The following is a 23,926-nucleotide window of genomic DNA, read 5'->3' as shown; positions in this document are numbered from 1 at the left end:
CCAGGTAATAAAAGACAGAGCTAGCACTACCTTCAGGGGAACTAGATGGTTGCCTAGGGTGCTAGGTTTCTGGGCCAGTAAAGTGCCATACTGGCCAGTACTTGATTTTTTTTCCCTCCTCTTTCCTTGGCAGTTGTGTAGGATGCCCCCATGGTTGGCAGGAGAAACAGCACTTAATGGCACATCAGTTCCTTCTGCCACCTGGTGCCAGTCTCGCAGTATGAGCTGTGAGATCCCATAACCTTGCAGCTTACACTGTGGGAGTGACTGTGTAGCTGAGGGAATGGACACAGCATTAAGTATTTCCTTCTACAGAGGCACCTGGTGGAGTATTGTGGGGAAAGATATGGCTGCTGGCGATTGACGGTAGAAAAAAAAAAAATCAAAGTACTGGGAATTTGGGGGAGGGGGAGTGACAGGGAAAGACCTCAATGGGGGGGGGGGGATATAATGCAGAGGGGACCCACAGTACATGGGCTGAAGTAGGAAACAGCAGCAGTGAGACTTTCGTGGGGCAGGAGGGACAGGAAGAGGTACATCTACATGGAGGGCCTGTTGAGGTGGCCAACATGAGATGAGGTAGGGAGGGACAACAACAATGAGACAGGGAGAGGGATACCTATATCAGTTGGGGGGGTGGAAAGAGACTCTGATGGGGTGATGGAGGGACAAGACCTATGTGGGGTAGAAGCACAGGGTGAAAGAAATCACCGGTGGTGGGGGGGGGGGGGGGGGAGTGATGGGAAAGTGACATCTATGCAGGAGACAGGGAAAGTAGGTCTATAGTCAAGATAGATAGGATGGAGTGAAAGGAGGAGGAGTGGGGCTCAGAATGGGGGCAAGAAGTGGAGGGAGGACCCAGGATGGTAAAAGAATGGGACCAGATGTAAGGGAGAGGAGGAGTGACAGGCAGTGGCATACCAAGGGGGGGCGGTGGGGGCGGTCCACCCCGGGTGCACGCCACTGGGGGGGGAGGGGTGCCGCACGCCTGTCGGCTCTTCGTTTTCATGCTCCCTTTGCCCCGGAAGTTGCATATATAAAGCCCTACAGTTGGTAATTTTCTAAAAGCTTATTTGTGTTAAGCACTGCTTTATCTTCAGCAAAGCGTTTGAAATTTCTCCTTCTAGGGCTAATTTTCTAAAGCTTTTTCTGTGTGTAAAGCCGGATTTACATTTCAGAAACGAGCTTTTTTAAAATAACATTGCTCGACCCCCCCCCCCACCTGTGTAAAGATTGCCTATTTTTCCACGAGCTGCCTGTAGCATTCCCAGGTTCTTCGAGGTAGAATGGAGGCAGAGTGAGATTATTCATAATAAATATACATGAGAGAGACCTGCAGACAGTGGTAGCAGCACATGCAAATCTGTGTTATAACCTGAAAACTCACTGTCAGAATTTGGTGGTTTACTTAACACTTTCCAGCCCTGCAGAAAACATTACCTTTCTAGGACAAGCAGTAAGAAACATCTACTGAACCGCATGTCACATAACATAGTAACATAGTAGATGATGGCAGAAAAAGACCTGCACGGTCCATCCAGTCTGCCCAACAAGATAACTCATATGTGCTACTTTTTGTGTATACCCTACTTTGATTTGTACCTGTGCTCTTCAGGGCACAGACCGTATAAGTCTGCCCAGCACTATCCCCGCCTCCCAACCACCAGCCCCGCCTCCCAACCACTGGCTCTGGCACAGACCGTATAAGTCTGCCCAGCACTATCCCCGCCTCCCAACCACCAGCCCCTCCTCCCACCACCGGCTCTGGCACAGACCTATAAGTCTGCCCAGCACTATCCCCGCCTCCCAACCACCAGCCCCTCCTCCCACCACCGGCTCTGGCACAGACCGTATAAGTCTGCCCAGCACTATCCCCGCTTCCCAACAACCAGCCCCTCCTCCCACCACCGGCTCTGGCACAGACCGTATAAGTCTGCCCAGCACTATCCCCGCCCCCCAACAGTCCAGCCTCCCACCACCGGCTCTGGCACAGACCGTATAAGTCTGCCCAGCACTATCCCCGCCTCCCACTACCGGTTCTTGCCACCCAATCTCGGCTAAGCATTTCATGGAAGTGTTACTGCGGCTGTCAGCAATCTTCAAGACTCCCACTGGAGTTCACTTACGGAGGCATTGAGGATGTGCCCGGTCCCAGGTTGCGTCACCCTGGCAGGTCAGGACATGAGTGCCTAACAGGTAAAACCCATGGATGCATTCATAGGAGACAGTGGTCCCAAAGCTGAACCTGTCAGGACCTTTGCTCTGTATCTGGCGGACGCTGTTTTCCACGTTTCCCGGGTCTGTGCAATTTACAACTGCAGAAAAAGAAAGCGAGAGGAAGGGATGTAAGCCGAAGCGATACCAGCTGCTTCCATCTTCCAACCCTCCAAATACATTACTGCAACGCTGAGGACATCATAGGGGGTGGGATTCTTTGCACAGAGAAAAGGAGAGTGAAAGAGCGCGTGCAAGAACACTTGTTATCATGGTTTCACTGATCTGAGTGACCCGTGGCCCTTGCACATAGTAAGGGGTAGGTTCTTTACCAGGATGCTTCCTCTACGCACTGGTTACAGCACTATCTCAAACCTATTCAATAAAGGAGGACAGATGACCCCTTTTTGTTCTAAAATTAGAAGTGGAAGTGGCAGAAAACACGTTTACACTGGAGGCAAAAGCCCATATCCCACCCCTGCAGCTGATGTAAATAAGAACATAAGAGTAGCCATAGTGGGTCAGACCAATGGTCCATCTAGCCCAGTATCCTCTTTTCCAAACAGTGGCCAAGCCAGGTCACAAGTACCTGGCAGAACCCCTAATCATGTCAACTAGTCTACAATTTACACCATGAACCTGTGAACCCCATCCATGCTCTGCCCATGTGTATGGTCCACCGGCAAAGTACTTACCCTTTAATCCGCATTGTAGAAGAGGTCATTTATGTGTATAAATGTAAATGCGTAGAATGCCATCATGTACATTCCTTCTCCCCACCTACAAGTAGACAGCTCCTTAAAGAATTACCTCCCGAAAGGGTTAATAGAGTGCAGGCCGGGGGCACCACAGAATGACACTCAAGACAATGAGAATACTCCCCGATTCCCGGCATAAAGTGAACCGAGGCGACTCGCTGTGCCAATTGGCTTTAGGTAACGAAGCCCTTCCTTGAAGCTGACCTTTCCCAAAGTGGCAGAGGAGACTTACTTGTACATGTAGGCAGGGAACTGTTCCACTGGCCGTTGGCTTGGCATTGTGACACGGGGATTCCTTCCAGAATGTATCCTGTGTTACAGATGAATTTCACCACATCGTTCAGGTTGAACTGAGACCCCTGTGTCAGGCCGTTGCTTGGGTTTCCAGGGTGCCCGCACGTCATGGCTACAAATAAAATGTTACAAAATCAGACTCTGCCCCAGAGGTCTGAGGCAGCAGCTACACTACAGAGACAGAAATCAGTCAGACATAATGTGACATCTATCTTGGGCCGATTGACTGATCCTTGGCTGCAGGGTAAGGGTGCGTGATTTGCTCAACTTCCATTAAAAAGCTTAAGTACCATTCTGGATTCTCGTCTCCAACTAGAGAAGCAAGTGACGACAAGGGTGAGAAAAGGTTAAAAAATGCCTTGGGTTAGTTAGCTATGATCAGTTTTTGGATGGTGGGGGGAAGGGGGGAGAGCTGAGAAGAGTCATCTGGATTATTGCACTATCCATCTACAGTAAGTTCCTCAAGAACTGTCTTAACACGCTGCAGGTGATCTGGAAAATGGCAGTAAAAGCTGTGATTTGCAGTCGGCCCTGGGAAAGACTTTTTTTTTTCTAATTATTATTAACTGAATTACACTGGTTTCCATTTATCTAGAGCAGTGTTTCTCAACTTCTTTAAGCCAAGTGTCTTCTAAGTCAAACAAATTTCAACTAAAATACCCCTGAGCAATGATCAGTCATAACAGATGTATATTCCAAAAATTGAAAATAACATTTCTACCGTTGTTGTCTAGACAATTATTTTTTTTAATCATGTTGATCCAAGGATATTGTTTCTGCTTTTCTGTGTCTTAACTCTTTTGCCAGGGCCTCCTGTCCATTTGACGCTTCTCTTTCCATGCCCATCATCCATCGCCTTTTTCTGTGTCTCAATCTTTCCCCATTCCCAGCATCTCCTGTCTCTCTCTCTCCCCCTCCACTACTATTCAACCTCAGCCCTTTATTTCTCTCTTTCTCCCTCCTGCTCTTACAGGATCTCAGAAGAACATAATAGCGATACTAGGAAAGACCAATGGTCCATCTAGCCCAGTATCCTGTTTCCAACATTGGCCAATCCAGGTCAGAAGGACCTGGCAGAAACCCAATTAATACCAACATTCCATATTACCGATCCCAGGGCAAGCAGCGTCTTTCCCCAAGTCCATCTCCATAACAGACTATGGACTCTTCCTCCAGGAACTTTTCCAAACCTTTTTTAAAGCTAGATATGCTAACTGCAGTTACCACATCCTCCGGCAATGAGTTCCAGAGCTTAACTATTCTTTGAGTGAAAAATATTTCCTTCTATTTGTTTTAAAAGTATTTCCATGTAACTTCATTGAGTGTCCTCTGGTCTTTGTACTTTTTGAAAGAGTGAAAAATCAATTTATTTGTTATCCATCCTACATCACTCAGGATTTTATAAACCTCAATCATATTCCCCCTCAGCCGTCTCTTTTCCAAGTTGAAGAGCCTTAACCTCTTTAGCCTTTCCTCATACTAGAAGAGTGCCATCCCCTTTATCATTTTGGTCGCTCTTCTTTGAACCTTCTCTAATTCCACTATATCTTTTTGGAGATATAGCAACCAGAATTGAATGCAATCTCAAGGTGAGGTCGCACCATGGAGTGAATCGGTGGCATTATAATATTTGCATCCCTTTTGCTTTTTTTGGCTGCCACCACACACTGGGCAGAAGTTTTCAGCGCATTGTCTACAATGACACCTAGATCTTTTTCTTGAGTCCTAACTCCTCAGGTGGACCCCAGCAGCAGGCAAGCGTGATTTGGAATATTATCTCATCTCTGTCTCTTTCTCTCCCCTCCCATCCAATATAGCCCCTCTCTTTCTTCTTCCCATCCAACACTGCCTCTCTGTCTTTCTCCCACCACCATTCAGCATTGCCCCATCTCCCTCTCCCCCCCTCACATTTCTCTCTGCTCTCCCTATATCCAGAATCACCTCTCTGTCTCTTTCCCCTCCCACTATTATCCTGTCTCTTTCCTCCCATCCCCCACTTTCCAGCCTTGCCTCATCTCTTCCCCTTATCCCACCATTCCACATTGCCCCATCTCCCTCTCCCCCCCTCACATTTCTCTCTGCTCTCCCTATATCCAGAATCACCTCTCTGTCTCTTTCCCCTCCCACTATTATCCTGTCTCTTTCCTCCCATCCCCCACTTTCCAGCCTTGCCTCATCTCTTCCCCTTATCCCACATTGCCTTATCTCTCTCTCTAGTCCCCCCCATCAACCACCACCATCGTCCTTCTCTCTCTCACTTTTCCTTCCACTACCAACATTGCCCTATCTCTCTCTCTTTCCTATCCCACCCCCAATCACTCATTCCACTGACACTTCCATCCACCCCTTCACTCACCCACTCCCTGCTGCCTTCCCCTCCCTGCCACCACTTACTTGACTACAGAGCCATTGCCTTCCCGTGTCTGCAGCAGTAGCAAGAAATAGAAACTGTGTCCTTCCCTTCTCTGCTGCCTCACCTGCTGCCTCCCCGACTCGATGGCTGCACTCTGTAAGGAAATCAAAATGAAGTGCGGGGCCACAGCCTTGTGTGCACCAATGACGTCTCTTATCGGTCCTACCCCCTATGATGCAACTTCCTGTTTTGGAGGCGCAGGCCTGACGAGAGCCGCCGGTGGAGCGCACAAGGCTATGGCCCCCTGCCTTGTTTTGTCTTTCTTGCAGTATAGAATTAAATGAAACTTAGAGGGGCATAATCGAACAGAAACGCCTATCTCCATGGGCGTTTATCTCCGAGAACGGGTCCGTGAAGGGGCGGACCGAATCGTATTTTCAAAAAAACATGGACGTTTATCTTTTTTTGAGCTGGGCGTTTTTGTTTTTCAGCGATAATGGAAACCAAAAACGCCCAGCTCAAAAACGAATAACTCCAAGACATTTATTCGTGGGAGGGGCCAGGATTCGTACTGCACCGGTCCACCTCACATGCCAGGACACCAACCGGGCACCCTAGGGGGCACTTTTACAAAAAAAAAAAAAAAAAAAAAAGGTAAAACAGCTCCCAGGTGCATAGCACCCTTCCCTTGGGTGTTGAGCCCCCAAAATCCCCCTCAAAACCCACTGCCCACAAGTCTACACTATTACTATAGCCCTAAGGGGTGAAGGGGGGCACCTACACATGGGTACAGTGGGTTTGGGGGGCGGTTTGGAGGGCTCCCATTTACCAGCACAAGTGTAACAGGTGGGGGGGGATGAGCCTGGGTCCACCTGCCTGAAGTCCACTGCTCCAGTGACCTGCATACTGCTGCCAGGGAGGTGGGTATGACATTTGAGGGTGAAAATAAAAAGTTGTGAAATGGCATATTTTGTGGTGGGAGGGGGTTCATGACCACTGGGGGAGTCAGGGGAGGTCATCCCCGATTCCCTCCAGTGGTCATCTGGTCATTTAGTGCACTTTTTGGGGCCTTATTCGTGGAAAAACAGGGTCCAGGAAAAGTGCCCTAAATTCTCGCTAAAAACGCATATTTTTTTTCCATTATCGGCGAAAGGCGCCCATCTCTGATCGGCAGATAACCACGCCCCAGTTCCGCCTTCACCACGCCTTCGACACGCCCCCATCAACGTTGTCCGCATCCGCGACGGAGTGCAGTTGAAAACGTCCAAATTCGGCTTTTGATTATACCGCTTTATTCGTTTTTGGGAGATAAACGTCTATCTCCCGATTTGGGTCACAATATAGGCATTTTTCTCTTTCGATTATAAGCAGGTTAGTCATTTCTATTATATAACCTGATTGGTTGAAGCTAGGTCACATGATACTTTTCAGAACAGTACTATTGACTAATTTCAGTGAGAGAGTGGGGCAATTGTACACAGGGTGGTGCTTCTTGGATTGGCATTTGAACGTTGAGGGAAGAAAAAGTGAAGGAGATGTAGACAAGGAGGGGGCAAGACCACTCCATCCAGACTTCGGCTACAGGCTGTGCTTTTAGGAGTCCAGAATTCAGATGGATAAAGAGGTCCCGTTTCCCAATGATTCATCTGCGAAATCACTGTCACTAATTCTTACTCTGAACACCTTTATGCCTCTATCCAAAATTATCTCTCTGCATTACACCATTGCATCTTGCCCAGTAGAGTTCAATTTACAGAATAACAAACAGCACAGGCGTTACAATATCTCACTAGTTCCATTTAGTGAATTGATACAATGTAAACAAATTCTGTAGCTGTAACAAGAGATGTCACATTGTGGCAGCCGGGTGTTGCACCTTTTACATACACGAACACTGAAGGAATGGGAGCAAATACTTACGCACACAGACAGGGGTCTTCCCGGACCAGTGGTGGTCTTGCTGGCAGATTCTCACAGACATGCCAATCAACCGGAAGCCAGGGTTGCACTGGTATACCACGCTGCCTCTGTAATTATAATTTTCCCCGTTAATCTGCCCATTGACGATGGGATCTGGGGTTCCACAGTGACCCGCTGGAGGCAGAAACAGAGAGAGGGGACCAGGTTTAGCAGGGCGAATTTAGAAAGCTCATTTGTAACACAGAAACGCTTCCACCCTTCTCCTTTGCCATTCTTGGAAAGCGTCCTGTTTTACATATTCGTAACTATTTCCATATTTCTAATCAGAAAAAAAAATGCACCACTGAGAAATATATCCACTGAAAGTCACTGGCCACAGAACAGCCTCTGGATGTGTGGCATGGCGTCTAGGAACTCTGACACACAAGGCAGTGCTCCAAATGAGTGGGTTCCAAACCCAACCTGGGCCACATTCCAACCCTTCAGGTTTCCAGGGTGCACAGGATGAATTTTCATGAGACAAATATGCAGTGCAATAGAAGCGCTGAAAACCCAGGATCCCTGAGGACGGGTTGGGGAATTTGTGTTCTAGATCTCTGATATTAACAGACCGCAGCAGCTCTAATGGCCCATCGCTAAGACTGACCAGTGCCATGAGGATCTGCTATACTCACCCAGACACTTCACTTCTTGCCCACTCCAGAGCCCATTGGCCATACATTCCCTTACACGAGATCCCACCAGAGTGTAGCCAGTGTTGCAGGAAAAGATGGCCGTCGCACCATGAACGGTTAAAGTTCCAATGCGGTTCCCATTGGATGGTGTCGGGAGGTCTCCACAGGAGATGACTGAAAAAGATTCCAGAACATTTTCTCAGAGGTGGTGCACGGAATCATCCAACAGACAAGTAAATGGAGTGAAGAGCGTCTGGAACGTGAAACAGTCGTCCTTGCAAACTGTAGCATGTTGCGTCTGTATTTCTTGCAGTTGCACCACTGAATTAGAATTATCTTGCCACATTACAAACCCCAGCAAAGGAAAGAAAAAAAGTGATAGTGTTACACCAGAGGGTGTTATGGCTGCCATCATTCAAACCCCCGTTTGCATTCAGCTTTTGGGGGTGTACTGAGGTGAGCGATTCCTTTTATAACAGCACTTACAAAACATGGGGTTTTTGCTCCCTTGTTTCCTGGGCATTGGCTGGCTGTGCAGAGAATACGCCCACCTCCTCATGGCATCACCCCCTGGGCCTGGCACAGAGAAACCACAGAACTGCAGCTGTGGTGTAAGAGCACTTATAAACTGATGCAAACGGATGCTTGAAGTGTCTGCTTAAAACGTCCCACGTGAGGAGGGCCAGCACATGTAATGATTTGCACCCAGACGGGATTTCAGCATAGAAAGTCACAGAACTCTCACGGATGCTTTGTGACGTGGAGGTGTGTTTCACTGGGCGATTGAGGAGGCCATTTTCAACGGGAAACTTCAGCAGCTTTTGCATCTGTCTACAAGGTAAACCAAGTGTGGTGATTTCAAAAGGCGAGGAGCATGGAGCAGCTGCTGGTTATAACAGCAGGTTGAGAAGCCAGAGTTCAAATTCTGCTTCTCCCACTGATGTTTCTTGTGCCCATGGCCAGGTCATTTAACCCTCTACTCAGGGGTGGACCAAGGCAAGATGCCATCTGAGGCAGGGCTGAGATGTCGCCGCTGCCCCCCTCAAGCCACGGTCTGGCCTTTCCCCCCCTTTCCTTCCTCCATCTCCTTCCCCGTCTACCTTCTTTTCCTATTTTCCAAAAGGCAGCGGCAGTGATTTCCATAAGCTGCCCTGCCGCCGGCACCAGCCTCTTCTCTACTGCAGCCCCACCTCTGAGGAAACAGGAAGTTACATCAGAGAGAGGCGGGTCACAGTAAAGAGAAGAGGCTGGTGCCGGTGGCAGGGCAGTGTATGGGAATCACTGCTGCTGCCTTTTGGAAAGTGGACAAAGAAAGTAAATTTGGGGAAGGGGGAAATGCCGCTCCAGGAAGAGGGCCGCCTGAGACCCCTGCCTGACGTAGCCTACTGGAAGGGCCACCACTGCCTCCTGTTTCAAGAGTGTTTTCATCAGGTTTCCCTTATCAAGCGTCTGCTGCTTGGAATTTACTACCGTAAATTATAATTCTAACAAACTACTTGGTATTTCAGAAAGCTCTGAAATCTTTCTATTTTAAAACAAGATTTGGAGTTGAGGTGATGAATGTTAGTTACTATATTCCAATATGATGTTTCATCCTAGGTTTTATCTGGCTTCTTGATTTTGGAATCTACATCAAACCTCATGGTATTTGCAGAAGATAAGAACATTTGTAATGTAAGATAATAAAAAGGTGCAAAATTAGTGGTAAATTTTAATAGCGTGGACTGTAAACAGTAATAACACAGGTTAGTACATCTAGTCAGAATGCAAACCCTCTGGAGCAGAGAAATATATTCAGGTACAACAGATAATTTACCCTGGCCTTAGATTTGGAATGAACAGTGAGTAATAAAACCCCAAAATCTAAATACAAAAAACACTTGAAATTGTCCTCTCTATTCTTCTCCCCCCCCCCAAAAAAAGGGCCATGCAGGGAGTTGGTGGCAAAGCCAGGAATCGTGACATGCACCCTCGTGGTCAGTTATTCTCTCTAGTGAGTACGTGTGAGCAGCACAGGATGGGTTTTCCCTCACAAGCTTGGCACCGTCCTGCTGTCAGCTCAGCACTAGGTCACTTTCTCAGCATCAGTTTCACATTTTTCTTTGACTGACACTTCCTGCAGCAGATTTTTACATGCAACCATCACCCACGTGTAAGGTGACAATTGCGTATCATGAGTAAGGTTGCATGCATCTCTCTGTTAGTACTTGTGCATGTGTATAAGAGACTACACCCAAGCGATCCCTTCCTGCGATGTGCTTCCCTTCTCCCGACTCCTCAATTAGACGTGTTTCTTCCTTGTTTTGTGACGCTCACCTTTACAAGTAGGAACAGAATCACCAAAACTCCACTTCCCGCTGGCCTGGCATTCAATGATGCGAGGCCCAGTGCAGTAGTAGCCAGGGTCACAGACCAGCATGAGCTGGGCATTGTGTAGGGCTTCAGAAATCAGCCTCCAGCGACCATGCTCCACCGTAACAGGGCTGATGTCTGGGCAGGTGACAGCTGCGAGGGAAGGAGGCAGTGTTACAAAATTCAAGCACAGGTGCCCAGATGACATATTATTTCAATCACACGTTGGACTGATTCTTTTCTTCACTTCAGATTTGTTCATTTATTAGATTAGGGAAGAATTCTACCACTGGCTGATTCTGTAATCGCATGTGGGCACTCAGATTCCATTACAAAATACTAGTGTAAAGGTGGCATCAACGTGCCCACGTTTAGACACGCCCACTCACACCATGTCATAAGTACATAAGTAATGCCATACTGGGAAAAGACCAAGGGTCCATCGAGCCCAGCATCCTGTCCACGACAGCGGCCAATCCAGGCCAAGGGCACCTGGCAAGCTTCCCAAATGTACAAACATTCTATACATGTTATTCCTGGAATTTTGGAGTTTTCCAAGTCCGTTTAGTAGCGGTTTATGGACTTGTCCTTTAGGAAACCGTCTAACCCCTTTTTAAACTCTGCTAAGCTAACCGCCTTCACCACTTTCTCCGGCAACGAATTCCAGAGTTTAATTACACGTTGGGTGAAGAAAAATTTTCTCCGATTTGTTTTAAATTTACTACACTGTAGTTTCATCGCATGCCCCCTAGTCCTAGTATTTTTGGAAAGCGTGAACAGACGCTTCACATCCACCTGTTCCACTCCACTCATTATTTTATATACCTCTATCATGTCTCCCCTCAGCTGTCTGTTCTCCAAGCTGAATAGCCCTAGCCTCCTTAGTCTTTCTTCATAGGGAAGTCGTCCCATCCCCGCTATCATTTTAGTCGCCCTTCGCTGCACCTTTTCCAATTCTAGCACGCGTAAATTTGCACACCTAAATGCAGCACTTTAGCACATAACGTACAGTATTCTGAAAATTACACCTGCTCATGCCCCTCTTCTATTTACGTGCCGTTTATACAATAGCATTGAGAGTTCACCTAACACAGAACATAATCAGTGCTTCACCGTAAAGCCAAATACACAATAGATAAGAAACACTGCAATTCTACTATGTCACATACAGTTTTGACATTGATTATTGATGGAAGTTTGTAGAATGAGTTACTTTGTTCCTGCCCCCAACACACCCCACTGGGACCACCAGGCATAAAGGTGGGCTTGTTGGGGTTGGAGGGCTTTAAGTCCAGCAGGGGGGGGGGCATGGAAGGAAAAAGTGGGGCTATATTGGGGGTCAGGAGGGGGTGATTGAGGGTTCTTGTACCCTGCACTGCTCACCTGCACACTGTGAAGGGTTATTACTGTTACTCCACTGTCCTGTCTCCAGACACTCAGCTGTCGAGTCTTCAGGGGGCTGCAAGTGAAACCCCTCCTTGCACTGGTAAATAACCTTGGTACCCACTGTGTATTCAGTGCCAAAAGCCATCCCATGCTTGGGAGCCCTGGGAATCCCGCAGGACAAAGCTAGAGCAGAGGAAGGGAGGAAAAACAGGGACAGAGAAAGGATCCAGTTTGTTATTGCAACTTAGTGTCAGTTAACCGCAGGACACTGATTTTTATTTTAATTAATTTTTTTTTGCTGAGGAATAGGATAGCCAAGGGTGCTGTAGGTAATCACTGAACAGTATTAATAAACTCGGTAATTAATTAACGACCAGCAGAATGGACACTGAAACTGAGGTGATAATCAGGACTGGTGCACTTTGGTTTGCTGAAGGAGCACAGGGAGTCCTGTGTCTGCGTCTAGACTTAACACTGTGCTGAATACCAAATAGCAGAACAGAAGCCTGTGCTGACCATGAACTCAATCCAGTTGATACTTTCTTCTGCCTGATGAGATTAATGGGTACAAGGGTTTTCCTGCTTGGGGATGAGGAGAAGAGACACGTGTTCTCACGGGCTGGAGTTCAGAAAATGTCCCAGACCAGCCAATCAACACTTAAATAGCAGAACACTGGGAAATCCCCAGGAAAGGCCAGAAATGCAGGCGGAGTGACACAGGGACAGGACTGGTGGCTGGGCAAAGACACATTTCCACTGTCCCAGGTCATTCCTTCAGGTAGCTCATGTGCACTGATAGTCCTGGGTAAAGAAGTGCGTTTCTGTGCTAGTCCACTTTCAAGGTAAAGAATAGAAAGAAAACAAAATTAAAAAGAAGAAAATAGGGTGATACCTTTTTATTGGACTCATTTTAGGGTTACCATACGTCCGGATTTCCCCGGACATGTCCTCTTTTTGAGGGCATGTCCGGGGCGTCCGGCGGATTTTGCCCCCGCCCACATTTGTCCGGATTTCTGGACAAACGTGGGCGCGGGTGCGGGCAGGCGCGTGCGTGCGGTGGGCGTGTGGGCGGGCGATCGGCGCCGTGGGTCTGGTGACCTGGTCTCCCCTCCCCTCCCCTTCCTTACCATGTTCCCTGGTGGTCTAGTGACGTCTTCGGGGCAGGAAAGAGCCCCCTCTTTCCTGCCCGGAGCGCTGCCTCCCCTGTCTATCATCCTTCTCGGTCTGGCTGGGGATTCAAAATGGCCGCCGAGAGTTGAACTCTCGCGAGGCCGCTTCAACTCTCGGTGGCCATTTTGAATCCCCAGCCATACCGAGGAGGATGCAGCAGGCAAGGGCAGGCAGCGCTCCGGGCAGGAAAGAGGGGGCTCTTTCCTGCCCCGAAGAGAAGACGCTACTAGACCACCAGGGCTAGACAGTAAGTGAGGGGGGGGGTATGTGACGGGGGGGGGGGAATAGGGGCGGAACCCGGACCTGAAGGGGGCGTGGCAGGGGCGGGGCATGAGGCGTGGCGGGGGCGGGGTAGGGGGGGCGTGACATGTGTCCTCTTTTTCAGAGGACACAAAATGGTAACCCTAACTCATTTAATACATTTTTTAAAAAGCTTTCAAGGGCCTGAACTTTCTTCCTCAGGTCAGGATGAGCAAAAGATGAGACTATCTCATAGCAAAAGTTAGGGGTGAGGGGTGAGAAACAGGGAGAGAGAGAAGAGTGATTGGAAGGGGGGGGGAGAGTGTAATTTAATGGTTTATAATGCAATAGGAAAATTAGATCTCTGTTAACATCTGACTTGTTGGTATAAAAATATTTCATTTTCCCAGGGCTGCCGAGGGGGGGGGGCAGGGGGGAAAATTCCCCAGACCCGGGCCTCCAAGGGGGTCTCTCTCTCTCCCTCTCCTGCTCCCAGGCCACCAGCGCCACAGTTCCCAGTCTCCAACTGCCTTCCCTCAGCTTCGACAGCCCCCTTCTGTCTGCCACCAGGCCCCCCTGCATTAAAAAAAAATCTCTAAATCGAAAGTGCACTGCCTCGCATCGGTATGAAAGCAGCAGATTGCCTCGGGCCTTCCCTCACTGTGTCCTGCCATCATCTGATGTATCTTCCTATTTCCGCGAGGGCGGGGCACAGTAAGGGAAGGCCCGAGGCGAGCTGCCGCTTTCACACAGACGTGAGGCGCTGCCGATTTACAGGGGGCCCGGTGGCAGACAGAAGGGGGCTGTCAAGGTTGCTGAGGGTAGGCATAGGCAGGTGGAGACTGGGGAATGCAGCACCGAAGGCTTGGGAGCAGGAGAGGGAGGCCCGGCTCAGTCTCTCGGCGGCCTTGCATCTTCCAACTTCAAAGGACTTATGCTCTTGGATTGTTTTAGGAAAAGGGAATGGGATTTGATATACCGCCTTTCCGTGGTTACAATCAAAGTGGTTTATATAGTATATACAGGTACTTATTTTGTACCTGGGGTAATGGAGGGTTAAGTGACTTGCCCAGAGACACAGGGTGCGGCAGTGGGAATTAAACTCAGTTCCCTTGAGTCTCTGGCTACTGCACTAGCCATTGGGCTATTTCTCTACTCTAAGCATTTTGCCCATCATAAAGCCATGGATGCAGTATTAACTCAGAATTACGGTGTTTGACCCCGATACAGAGGCCCAGGGAAGAGGTTAAGGAGGTCCCTGGAGGAGAAAAGCTGAGGGTCTCCACAGCTGGTAGAAGCTACCCAACCTGATACAAGGTAGGCTAAGTGTTAAGCCTTATAAGAATGCTGTTTTGGGGGGTTTGGCAGATCTGTGTGTGGATACTGGGGACTTAATGCCTCTGAACCTAAGAGAGACTTTCTCTTTTTTGCTTTGTACAGAACAAAAGTCTTTGCCTTTTTGACAGTGCACTGCCTTCATTTGTATATGCCTTGCCGTGGTTCACATTATCACACCAGGGTACGAGGTGTGTGATCTCAGTCTGTCAAATTTACTGCTAACGCTCACCATTAAACTTGCATCAGCTTTTTTCTGGACTTCATAAGATGTAAAATGTATAGGCAACCTTTCCAGGTGTGCTTGGAAATAATATTTCTGTAACGTCCTCTCACGTTTCCTTGGTCTTGGACTGCATTTGTAACGATGAGATCCTGATGAGTGACAAGTGTTGGCACAGTTTGCAGTTTGGTCTATTGCAGGGACGTGTGCCATTCTCTCCTTTTCCAGTTTCTGTCGGGACTTTGCTTTTCACTAATTTTTGCTTCCGCTTAGGTGGTTGTTGGAAAGCCAGCACTGGTGGGACCATGAATATCTCTTTCAGACATCCTTCAGAGCCGGTACTGGCATTGAGGCAGCCTTGCCAGAGCTTAGTGTCTCTCTGAGCCTGGATGAGCAACTTCAACCCCTTGACCCAGGCAAACAAGTGAACCCTGAGCAATTGATGTCGCCGTCTCTGGATAATCGGGCAGCATCTTTGGTGCTGAATGAGGAACTTGCCCTGGGTTTAGATGGAGGCACATGGGAGAAGTGCAGCTGTTATGGCAGAGAGTCTCAAGGGAGCAGTTTTGTCTCTTGATCTGTGGTGGTGAAACCGAGACAGCTTTTATAACGAGATTAAGTGAGAGATTAAGTGGGCTAAAAGCCCACCTTTTTGATGCTGCTTTTAACTCCTAACCCTTATTCACTTGTTCAGAACCCTTATTTTATCATCCTCACCTTAATATTCCCTTATCTCTTGTTTGTCTGTCCTAATTAGATTGTAAGCTCTGTCGAGCAGGGACTGTCTCTTCATGTTCAAGTGTACAGCGCTGCATACGTCTAGTAGCGCTATAGAAATGATAATTAGTAGTAGTAGTGCTTGGGATTCTGGAATCTTGCTATTGTTGGGATTCTGCGCGGAAGCTTGCTACTCTTTGGGATTCCGGAATCTTGCTACCCTTTGTCCTCATCCCTTGTTTGTCCTGTTTGTCTGTCCTAATTAGATTGTAAGCTCTGTGGAGCAGGGACTGTCTCTTCATGTTCAAGTGTACAGCGCTGCATACGTCTAGTAGCGCTATAGAAATGATAAGTAGTAGTAGTAGTCTTTGGGATTCCGGAATCTTGCTACTCTTTGGGGTTCTGACAGAATCTTTCTATTCTTTGGGATTCCGGAATCTTGCTACTCTTTGTCCTTATCCCTTATTTGTCCTGTTTGTCTGGCCTAATTAGATTGTAAGCTCTGTGGAGCAGGGACTGTCTCTTCATGTTCAAGTGTACAGCGCTGCGTAGATAAGTAGTAGTAGTAGTCTTTGGGATTCCAGAATCTTGATACTCTTTGGGATTCCGGAATCTTTCTACTCTTTGGGATTCCGGAATCTTGCTACTCTTTGTCCTTATCCCTTATTTGTCCTGTTTGTTGTCCTAATTAGATTGTAAGCTCTGTCAAGCAGGGACTGTCTCTTCATGTTCAAGTGTACAGCGCTGTGTACGTCTAGTAGCGCTTTAGACATGATAAGTAGTAGTAATAGTAGTCTTTGAGATTCCGAAATCTTGCTACTCTTTGGGATTCTGGAATCTTGCTACTCTTTGTCCTCATCCCTTGTTTGTCCTGTTTGTCTGTTCTAATTAGATTGTAAGCTCTGTTGAGCAGGGACTGTCTCTTCATGTTCAAGTGTACAGCGCTGCGTACGTCTAGTAGCGTTATAGAAATGACAAGTAGTAGTAATTCATCCTCGTGGAGTTGTGGCTATAGGTCTTTTATGATTTTTCTCTGCTTTTCCACCTCCGGATTTTACGTCACTTCAAGGGGTCTCTCTCTGTTTCTCACCCTCATCCCTACCTTTCCCCGTGAGACTGTCATTTGAATGCTTTTATGATTCACTTATATATTTGTCTTGTTTTGCTCGTTCCTGACCTGAAGAAGGCAAGTCTTTTGAAAGCCAGTCACAAAATGCATTAAATTAGTACAATAAAAAAAGGTATCGCTTATTTTCTTTTTCTGCGAGTTATTTCATTACTTAATACTTTGAAAGATACTCCTGAGCGTGTTTCAGTGTTTTCTGCTAGCTGAAAATTGTACCTTGTCTTCTTTAGAAACACAGAACTACCAGAAGACAGACAGACAGAAGGTCCAGATCAACAGACACACAGTAAAACCCAGTCAGACCAGTGAAGTTCACCTTGGGAGCAAAGGTCTCTATCTCTGCTTGTACTGTTCATGAGGTGGTGGTGGTGGTGGGGGGGGGGGGGGGGGGGGGGGGCTGGGCATCTTCCCCTAATTAATGTCTATGTGTCCGATCATCAGAATAAATCCACAACAGTCTTGCTCGTCTTTTCATGGAGATTGGAGAAAGTTATAGCAGCAAGAATCTATTCCAACTTGCTTAGGAGGTAGATGAGGGTGGTGAACACAAGGGTTGGGAAGGTGCAGCTTTGATTTCAAAACAGCGCAGATGACTCAAAAATTCGAGAGGACGACGCTTCAAATGTAAATACAGTAAAAACAAATTTATTGGTCGTTAAACAAAAATAACTAAAAATAGAAAAGGTTATAAATTGCAATAAGAAGGTAGGTGAGTGTGACTCGACACCAGGGGCGTATCTGCGTGGGGCCTCAGGGGCCTGGGCCCCCGCAGATTTTGCCCTGGCCCCCCCTACCGCCATCAACCCTCCCCCGTGCCCGTTCTTACTTTTGCTGGCGGGGGACCCCAACCCCCGCCAGCCGAGGTCTGCTTCCACCTGCCGCTGCCTTCAAAACTTCTTCTTCAGCCGGCGGGGGACCCCAAACCCCCGCCAGCCGCCCCGCGCTGTTTAAAATTCATCTTCGGCCTCCGTGGCCGTGCTGCTGGGATAGGCGGCGCTGTTGAAATCCACTTCGGAGTCTGACGTCGTTGTACGTTGTACGTGCTGCGACGTCAGACTCCGAAGTGGATTTCAACAGCGCCGCCTATCCCAGCAGCACGGCCACGGAGGCCGAAGATGAATTTTAAACAGCGCGGGGCGGCTGGCGGGGGTTTGGGGTCCCCCGCCGGCTGAAGAAGAAGGTTTGAAGGCAGCGGCAGGTGGAAGCAGACCTCGGCTGGCGGGGGTTGGGGTCCCCCGCCAGCAAAAGTAAGAACGGCAGCGGGGGAGGGTTGGCGGCGGGAGGGGGGTGGAGAGACTAAGTCATTGGTGGCGGTGGGGGCTCGGCGGCGGGGGGGGGGCGGCGGGGGGGGGGGGCGCTAAAATGTGCCCCCTCCCTCTGGCTCTGGCCCCCCCTACCGCCGGAGTCCAGATACGCCCCTGCTCGACACAGCTGTGTTTCGGCCTATCAGGCCTGCAATCAGGAGTCTATAAAAAAAACAACATATACATAACATTTAAAAATGAAAATAGCATATACAGACAGTAAGTAGACATAGAGGGGCATAATTGAACGAAAACGTCTATCTCCATGGGCGTTTATCTCCGAGAACGGGTCCGTGAAGGGGCGGACCGAACCATATTTTCAAAAAAAATAGATGTCCATGTTTTATTCGACAATTTGTGAGCTGGGCGTTTTTGTTTTTCAGTGATAATGGAAAATGAAAGCGCCCGGCTCAAAAACGAATAAATCCAAGGCATTTGTTCGTGGGAGGGGCCAGGACTCGTAGTGCACTGGTCCCCCTCACATGCCAGGACACCAACCGGGCACCCTAGGGGGCACTTTTACAAAAACAAAAAAAAAGGTAAAAGAGCTCCCAAGTGCATAGCACCCTTCCCTTGTGTGTTGAGCCCCCCAAATCCCCCTCAAAACCCACTGCCCACAAGTCTACACCATTACTATAGCCCTAAGGGGTGAATGGGGGCACCTACATGTGGGTACAGTGGGTTTGGGGGGGTTGGACGACTAAGCATTAAGCAGCACAATTGTAACAGGTAGGGGGGGGATGGGCCTGGGTCCACCTGCCTGAAGTCCACTGCACCCCCTAACAACTGCTCCAGGGACCTGCATACTGCTGCCAGGGAGGTGGGTATGACATTTGAGGGTGAAAATAAAAAGTTGTGAAACATCATTTTTTGTGGTGGGAGGGGGTTAGTGACCACTGGGGGAGTCAGGGGAGGTCATCCCCGATTCCCTCTGGGGTAATCTGGTCATTTAGGGCACTTTTTGGGGCCTTATTCGTGGAAAAAAACAGGGTCCAGGAAAAGTGCCCTAAATTCTAGCTACAAACGCATACTTTTTTTCCATTATCGGCGAAAGGCGCCCATCTCTCCTCGGCCGATAACCACGCCCCAGTTCCACCTTCGCCACGCCTCCGACACGCCCCTGTCAACTTTGTACGCTTCCGCGATGGAGTGCAGTTGAAAACGTCCAAAATCGCCTTTCCATTATACCGATTTATTCGTTTTTGTGAGATAAACGTCTATCTCCCGATTTGGGTCGAAATCTAGGCGTTATTCTCTTTCAATTATAAGTTGGATTGTACGTGTATATGTAGTGAAATTAATGACATAAAAATATTGTATAGAGATGTCATATAAAACTGTAAATAAACATAAAATTGAATCTTGTAAAGAATCAGATATATATAGCCATAGTTAGTTGGCTAAGAAAAGCAAGTCAAAACGATAAATCGTTATAGAGCATAAACAATATAAAGATAAAATTGAAATATAAACTCAATATAAAATTGGTAGTATAGAACAAATCATACCAATAAATATACAAATAAAAATGTATAGTAAACGTAATAAAATATCCCACAAGGAAACAGAACCATCTCTAAGGTTGACCTAAATGTTGAGATTTGGGCGTCTCCGACCGTATTATCGAAACGAAAGATGGATGCCCATCTTGTTTCGATAATACGGGTTTCCCCGCCCCTTCGTGGGGACGTCCTGCGAGGACGCCCTCAGGAAAACTTGGGCGCCCCGTTAAATTATGCCCCCTCCACGTCTACTTACTGTCTGTGTGTGTGTGTGTATATATATAACTTTTTATATAATTGTTTTATGACATCTCTATATGACACATCTTTATGTCATTTATTGTATTAGACATGAACACAACACACGTGAGTCAACTTACTGTCTGTATATTCTATTTTCATTTGTGGTTCCTACGTTTTTAAATGTTATGTATATGTTGTTTTTTGATAGACTCCTGATGCAGGCCTGATAGGCCGAAACACAGCTGTATCGAGTCACACTCACCTACCTTCTTATTGCAATTTTTAACCTTTTCTGTTTTTAGTTATTTTTAATGACCAATAAATTTGTTTTTACTGTATTTACGTTTGAAGCGTCGTCCTCTCGAAATTTTGAGTCATCTTCGCTGTTTTGTTGTCATTTGATTTTTGCGAAGACTGGTTTCTTCTGTTTTTTTGCATCGCAGCTTTGATTTCTACATTACATAGTCTTAAGACCACTGCAGGGATTGGTGCCCAGGCATATAGTCAGCTCAATAGAGATGTCCTTGCAAAGTACAGCCAGGGTCGAGTGCGCCTTTAATAGTACAAATGGACAGGTAAAGACTGGGGCCAGCTGCCCCTCTCTAAGTTACATACACCATTTCAGATTTTCTGCTTTTCTCACATAACCAAGACAGATTTATATCACGTTGTACTAGAATTAATGCACTGAGGGTTGCTATGACAGCCCAAGAAAGGTGTCCTTTAGTGGAATTTTACTGACGATATCTAAAGCTTTCTTTTCTCCTCTATTTTTTTATATAAAAAAAAATCCGCTTGTTCTCCTCTGTCTAGTTTTTATCAGTCCAGTAATCTATTCTGGTTTAAAATGTCATACACTGATGACACAGGTTGTGTACCAGCTGCTACTGCAAATCCATCCCTGTGCTCACTGTTAGAACAAATTCTAACCCAGAACAGAACACACAATGCTTAAAAGAGAAACATGGTGGGGGCGGGGGGAGGGGGGAGGCAGGGAGAAGTGAAAGGAAATGATAAAGGAGATGAGGAAAAGGAAGACGGACACATGTATAAAGGATAGAAAAGGAAAGTGTAGGAAGATTGCAAAGAATCAGAGAAGGTGGGAAAGGAAAGAGGCATCCAGAGCTGCGGAAAGTCAGCCACGGATTCACAAGAAGTGTGTTGTGCTCACCTTGGCACAGAGGCACAGCTGTGTTCCAGTCCCAGTAACTCTGGGAGGTCCGTAAACAGATGGCAGAACTGTGGCCGATCAGACGATAACCCGGGTCACAGCTGAATCGAATGATCCCCCCTGGCTGGGTGGCAGTCTGTCCCACTACTGAACCGTGAGGGGGAGCCCGTGGAATGCTGCAGTACCAGGCTAATGCGGGAACAAGAAATCGAGGCATGATGAGAAATCCAGGTGCAGCAAATGTTGCAGTATGACAGGCAGCTTAAGCAGCAACAGGCAGGACCGACTCCTCGAAGAGGAGGAACCAGCAGCCCGGGACTAACCACAAACTCTCAACAAATTACAAAAGCCAAAAGAAAATGAGTTTTGCCTAGATTTACTGGCCGATATTCAGCCAGTGGCAGTCAGAATATTCATGTCCGCCGTCAGCTGTATTCCTGAATATTCAGTGCCAGACCATGTCCAGGCACGGTCACTGAATATCCAGATGTATGTTGGCCACTGAAACTTGTGTGGTTAAGTGAAAATATTCAGCCCTTAACCATATAACACAGTAACATAGTAAGTGACGGCAGATAAAGACCTGAACTGTCCATCCAGTCTGCCCAACAGTCACACTCATTATCAATTCATGATTAAATCAACGACGAGTGTGATAATATATACTTTATCACAAGTCTTTCTTTGGCTTTGCTGGGACATAGAGCGTAGAAATCTGCCTGACTCTGTCCTTATGTTCCACCTACTGGAGTTGCTGTCAAAGCCAATGTCAGTCTTTCCAAATACGTCTTGTCATTTGCGGGACCCAGACTGTAAAAGTCTGCCCAGCACTGTCCTCGGTTCCGACTACTGAATTTGCCATTGAAGCCCTTTCCAGCTTATCCTAAACTGGATTGCCATATACAGACACACAGACCTACAAAGTCTGCCTGGCATCGGCCTTTACAGCCGGAGTAGCGTCCAAGCATCACTCACACTTCCACCCCCTGCAGCCATTTAAGGTTTTTTTTTTTAATTTATTTTTGTTTTCTATCATCTGTTTTCTAAGTAGGGTTCCTCTGTGTTCATCCCACGCCTTTTTGAATTTGTCACAGTTTTTGTCTCTACCGCCTCCCTCAGGAGGGCAATCCAGGCATCAACCACCCTCTCCGTGAAATTTCCTGATATTACTCCTAAGTCTACCACCCCACAACCTCAGCTCATGTCCTCTAGTTTTATCATTCCCCCTTCTCTGGAAGAGATTTGTTTCTATATAAATCCCTGTCAAGTATTTACACATCTGTATCACAGGACTGCTATTATGAGGCCCAGTTTAAGCGATTATCTTATGTGTTTAAGGGCAGAATATCAGCATCTAACTGCATAACCTCACCCCCGGGGTCATCCACAAGTTAACTGGCTTCAGCTCAGGTGCTCAATGCGAGTGTTGAGTGACCCTAACCAGTTAAGTGTCCCTGAATGCTCATGGTCAGCCCCAGACAAGCAAGTTAAACAGCTACGATCTTCGCTGGGCCATTTAAATCACTTTTTGAATGCAGGGTGGATAATAAAGACAGGAAATAGTTCTGCTCCCAGTGTGAATGTTTGACGTTCTCAACCTATAGGGGTTGTGGCTGAATGATGAATCCCTACTCGCATAGTGAAAGCAGCCAGCTAACCAGTGCAGTGCGACATGTGATGCGTTGAGTAGCTACAGCCGTTCACTGACCTGAGTAGCGTATCTGGAAGCCCTTTCTGTTGTAGACATGGTCAGATGTCCAGCGGAGAAAGACTTTGTTTCCAGAGCTGGTTGCTGAGAGTGGGCTTGAGTAGTTCCCTTCCAAGGCCATGAGCAGTGGGCTCTGGCCAGATGGACCTTTCCATATGCACGAAGGAAAAAAAAACATCCAGAGGTCAAAGCTGTTGGCCAGTTCCATACATACTGCTATACAGATAATAAAAAGAGCTTTGAACGCCACATATATGCAGGAATTTCAAAAGTTCCTCCAGGACTTACTTGTCATGGATGAAATATTCTCACATGTGTTCCATGAAGATTATAGGCGTGGCTTTGTGCTCAATACTGCTGTTACACACACTCCACTCCATCCTCATGAAGACCTCTCATTCTCCCACCCCACCCTACTCTCTTCCTTCCCACCCAAGACTTTCTGTTCTCCTCCTCTGTTCCCTCCAGGACTCCATTACCTCCTCACCTTACTGCAGTCCTCCCTCTCCTTCCCCTATTGCTCTAGGTTTGAGGGAACATCCTCCTCCTCAACTGGCCACCCGACCAGCTGCAGATGCTTCCTCTTCCTCTGTGACCGCCACTGCTGCACCGTCCAGGCTCTGACTGGGATCAAAGGAGGCACCTCCTCCCATTTCCAGCTGTCTTCTCGGCAGCTGAGAAAATCTACTCCCCTCTGGCAAGTGAGTAGCTACATTTTTGAAGCTTCTTGATTTTGTAAGTCTTACAGTTTTATTTATTACTCAAAGGTACAACTGTGCATCCAAAATCGACACAAGGTGACGCAATGCCACTAACCTCATGGTAAAAATTAGCCATCCTCTGGTTACTGGGACTTTAAGAGTCATTGCCAGGCACCCCAACTAACTGCAGGTAATTTGTTAACATAAATCTACCCCCCCTTAAAATACCCCTAGTGACTGAGTAACCTTATTCACACAAAACTGTAGTGTGAACAAAATTATCTGGGCAAAAAAGGGGAGGCAGCAAAGGCACAGAGAGAATGGGCTGCCAAATTCAGCCTGATAACACCATGGGCGTAGCCAGACTTTGGCGGGAGGGGGGGTCCAGAGCCCGAGGTGAGGGGGCACATTTTAGCCCCCTCCGGCGCTGCTGACACCCCCCCCGCCATTGCCGACCCCGCCCCCCGGCCAACGACCCTCTCGACCCCCCCTCCCGCCGCCAACCCGCCGTCGCCTACCTTTGCTGGCGGGGGAC

General features: G+C 47.7%; 1 protein-coding gene across 1 annotated transcript in view; it reads right to left on the bottom strand.

Moving 5' to 3' along the window:
• Positions 1-23,926, bottom strand: part of CSMD2 (CUB and Sushi multiple domains 2) — a 507,359-nt gene that overhangs the window by 27,570 nt on the left and 455,863 nt on the right. Inside the window, exons 48-55 of the mRNA XM_030220011.1 lie at positions 22,691-22,837; positions 20,983-21,171; positions 11,949-12,134; positions 10,530-10,718; positions 8,214-8,387; positions 7,540-7,713; positions 3,205-3,378; positions 2,127-2,315 (exon numbers count right to left, since the gene is read on the bottom strand). Coding sequence (XP_030075871.1) covers positions 2,127-2,315; positions 3,205-3,378; positions 7,540-7,713; positions 8,214-8,387; positions 10,530-10,718; positions 11,949-12,134; positions 20,983-21,171; positions 22,691-22,837 — 1,422 coding nt within the window. The remainder of the gene's footprint in view (positions 1-2,126; positions 2,316-3,204; positions 3,379-7,539; positions 7,714-8,213; positions 8,388-10,529; positions 10,719-11,948; positions 12,135-20,982; positions 21,172-22,690; positions 22,838-23,926) is intronic.

The sequence above is a fragment of the Microcaecilia unicolor genome, chromosome 11 (genome assembly GCF_901765095.1).
Source record: "Microcaecilia unicolor chromosome 11, aMicUni1.1, whole genome shotgun sequence".
NCBI classification, from domain to species: domain Eukaryota; kingdom Metazoa; phylum Chordata; class Amphibia; order Gymnophiona; family Siphonopidae; genus Microcaecilia; species Microcaecilia unicolor.
Note: the sequence above shows the minus strand (reverse complement) of the source record. Positions and strands in the feature narration are given on the sequence as shown.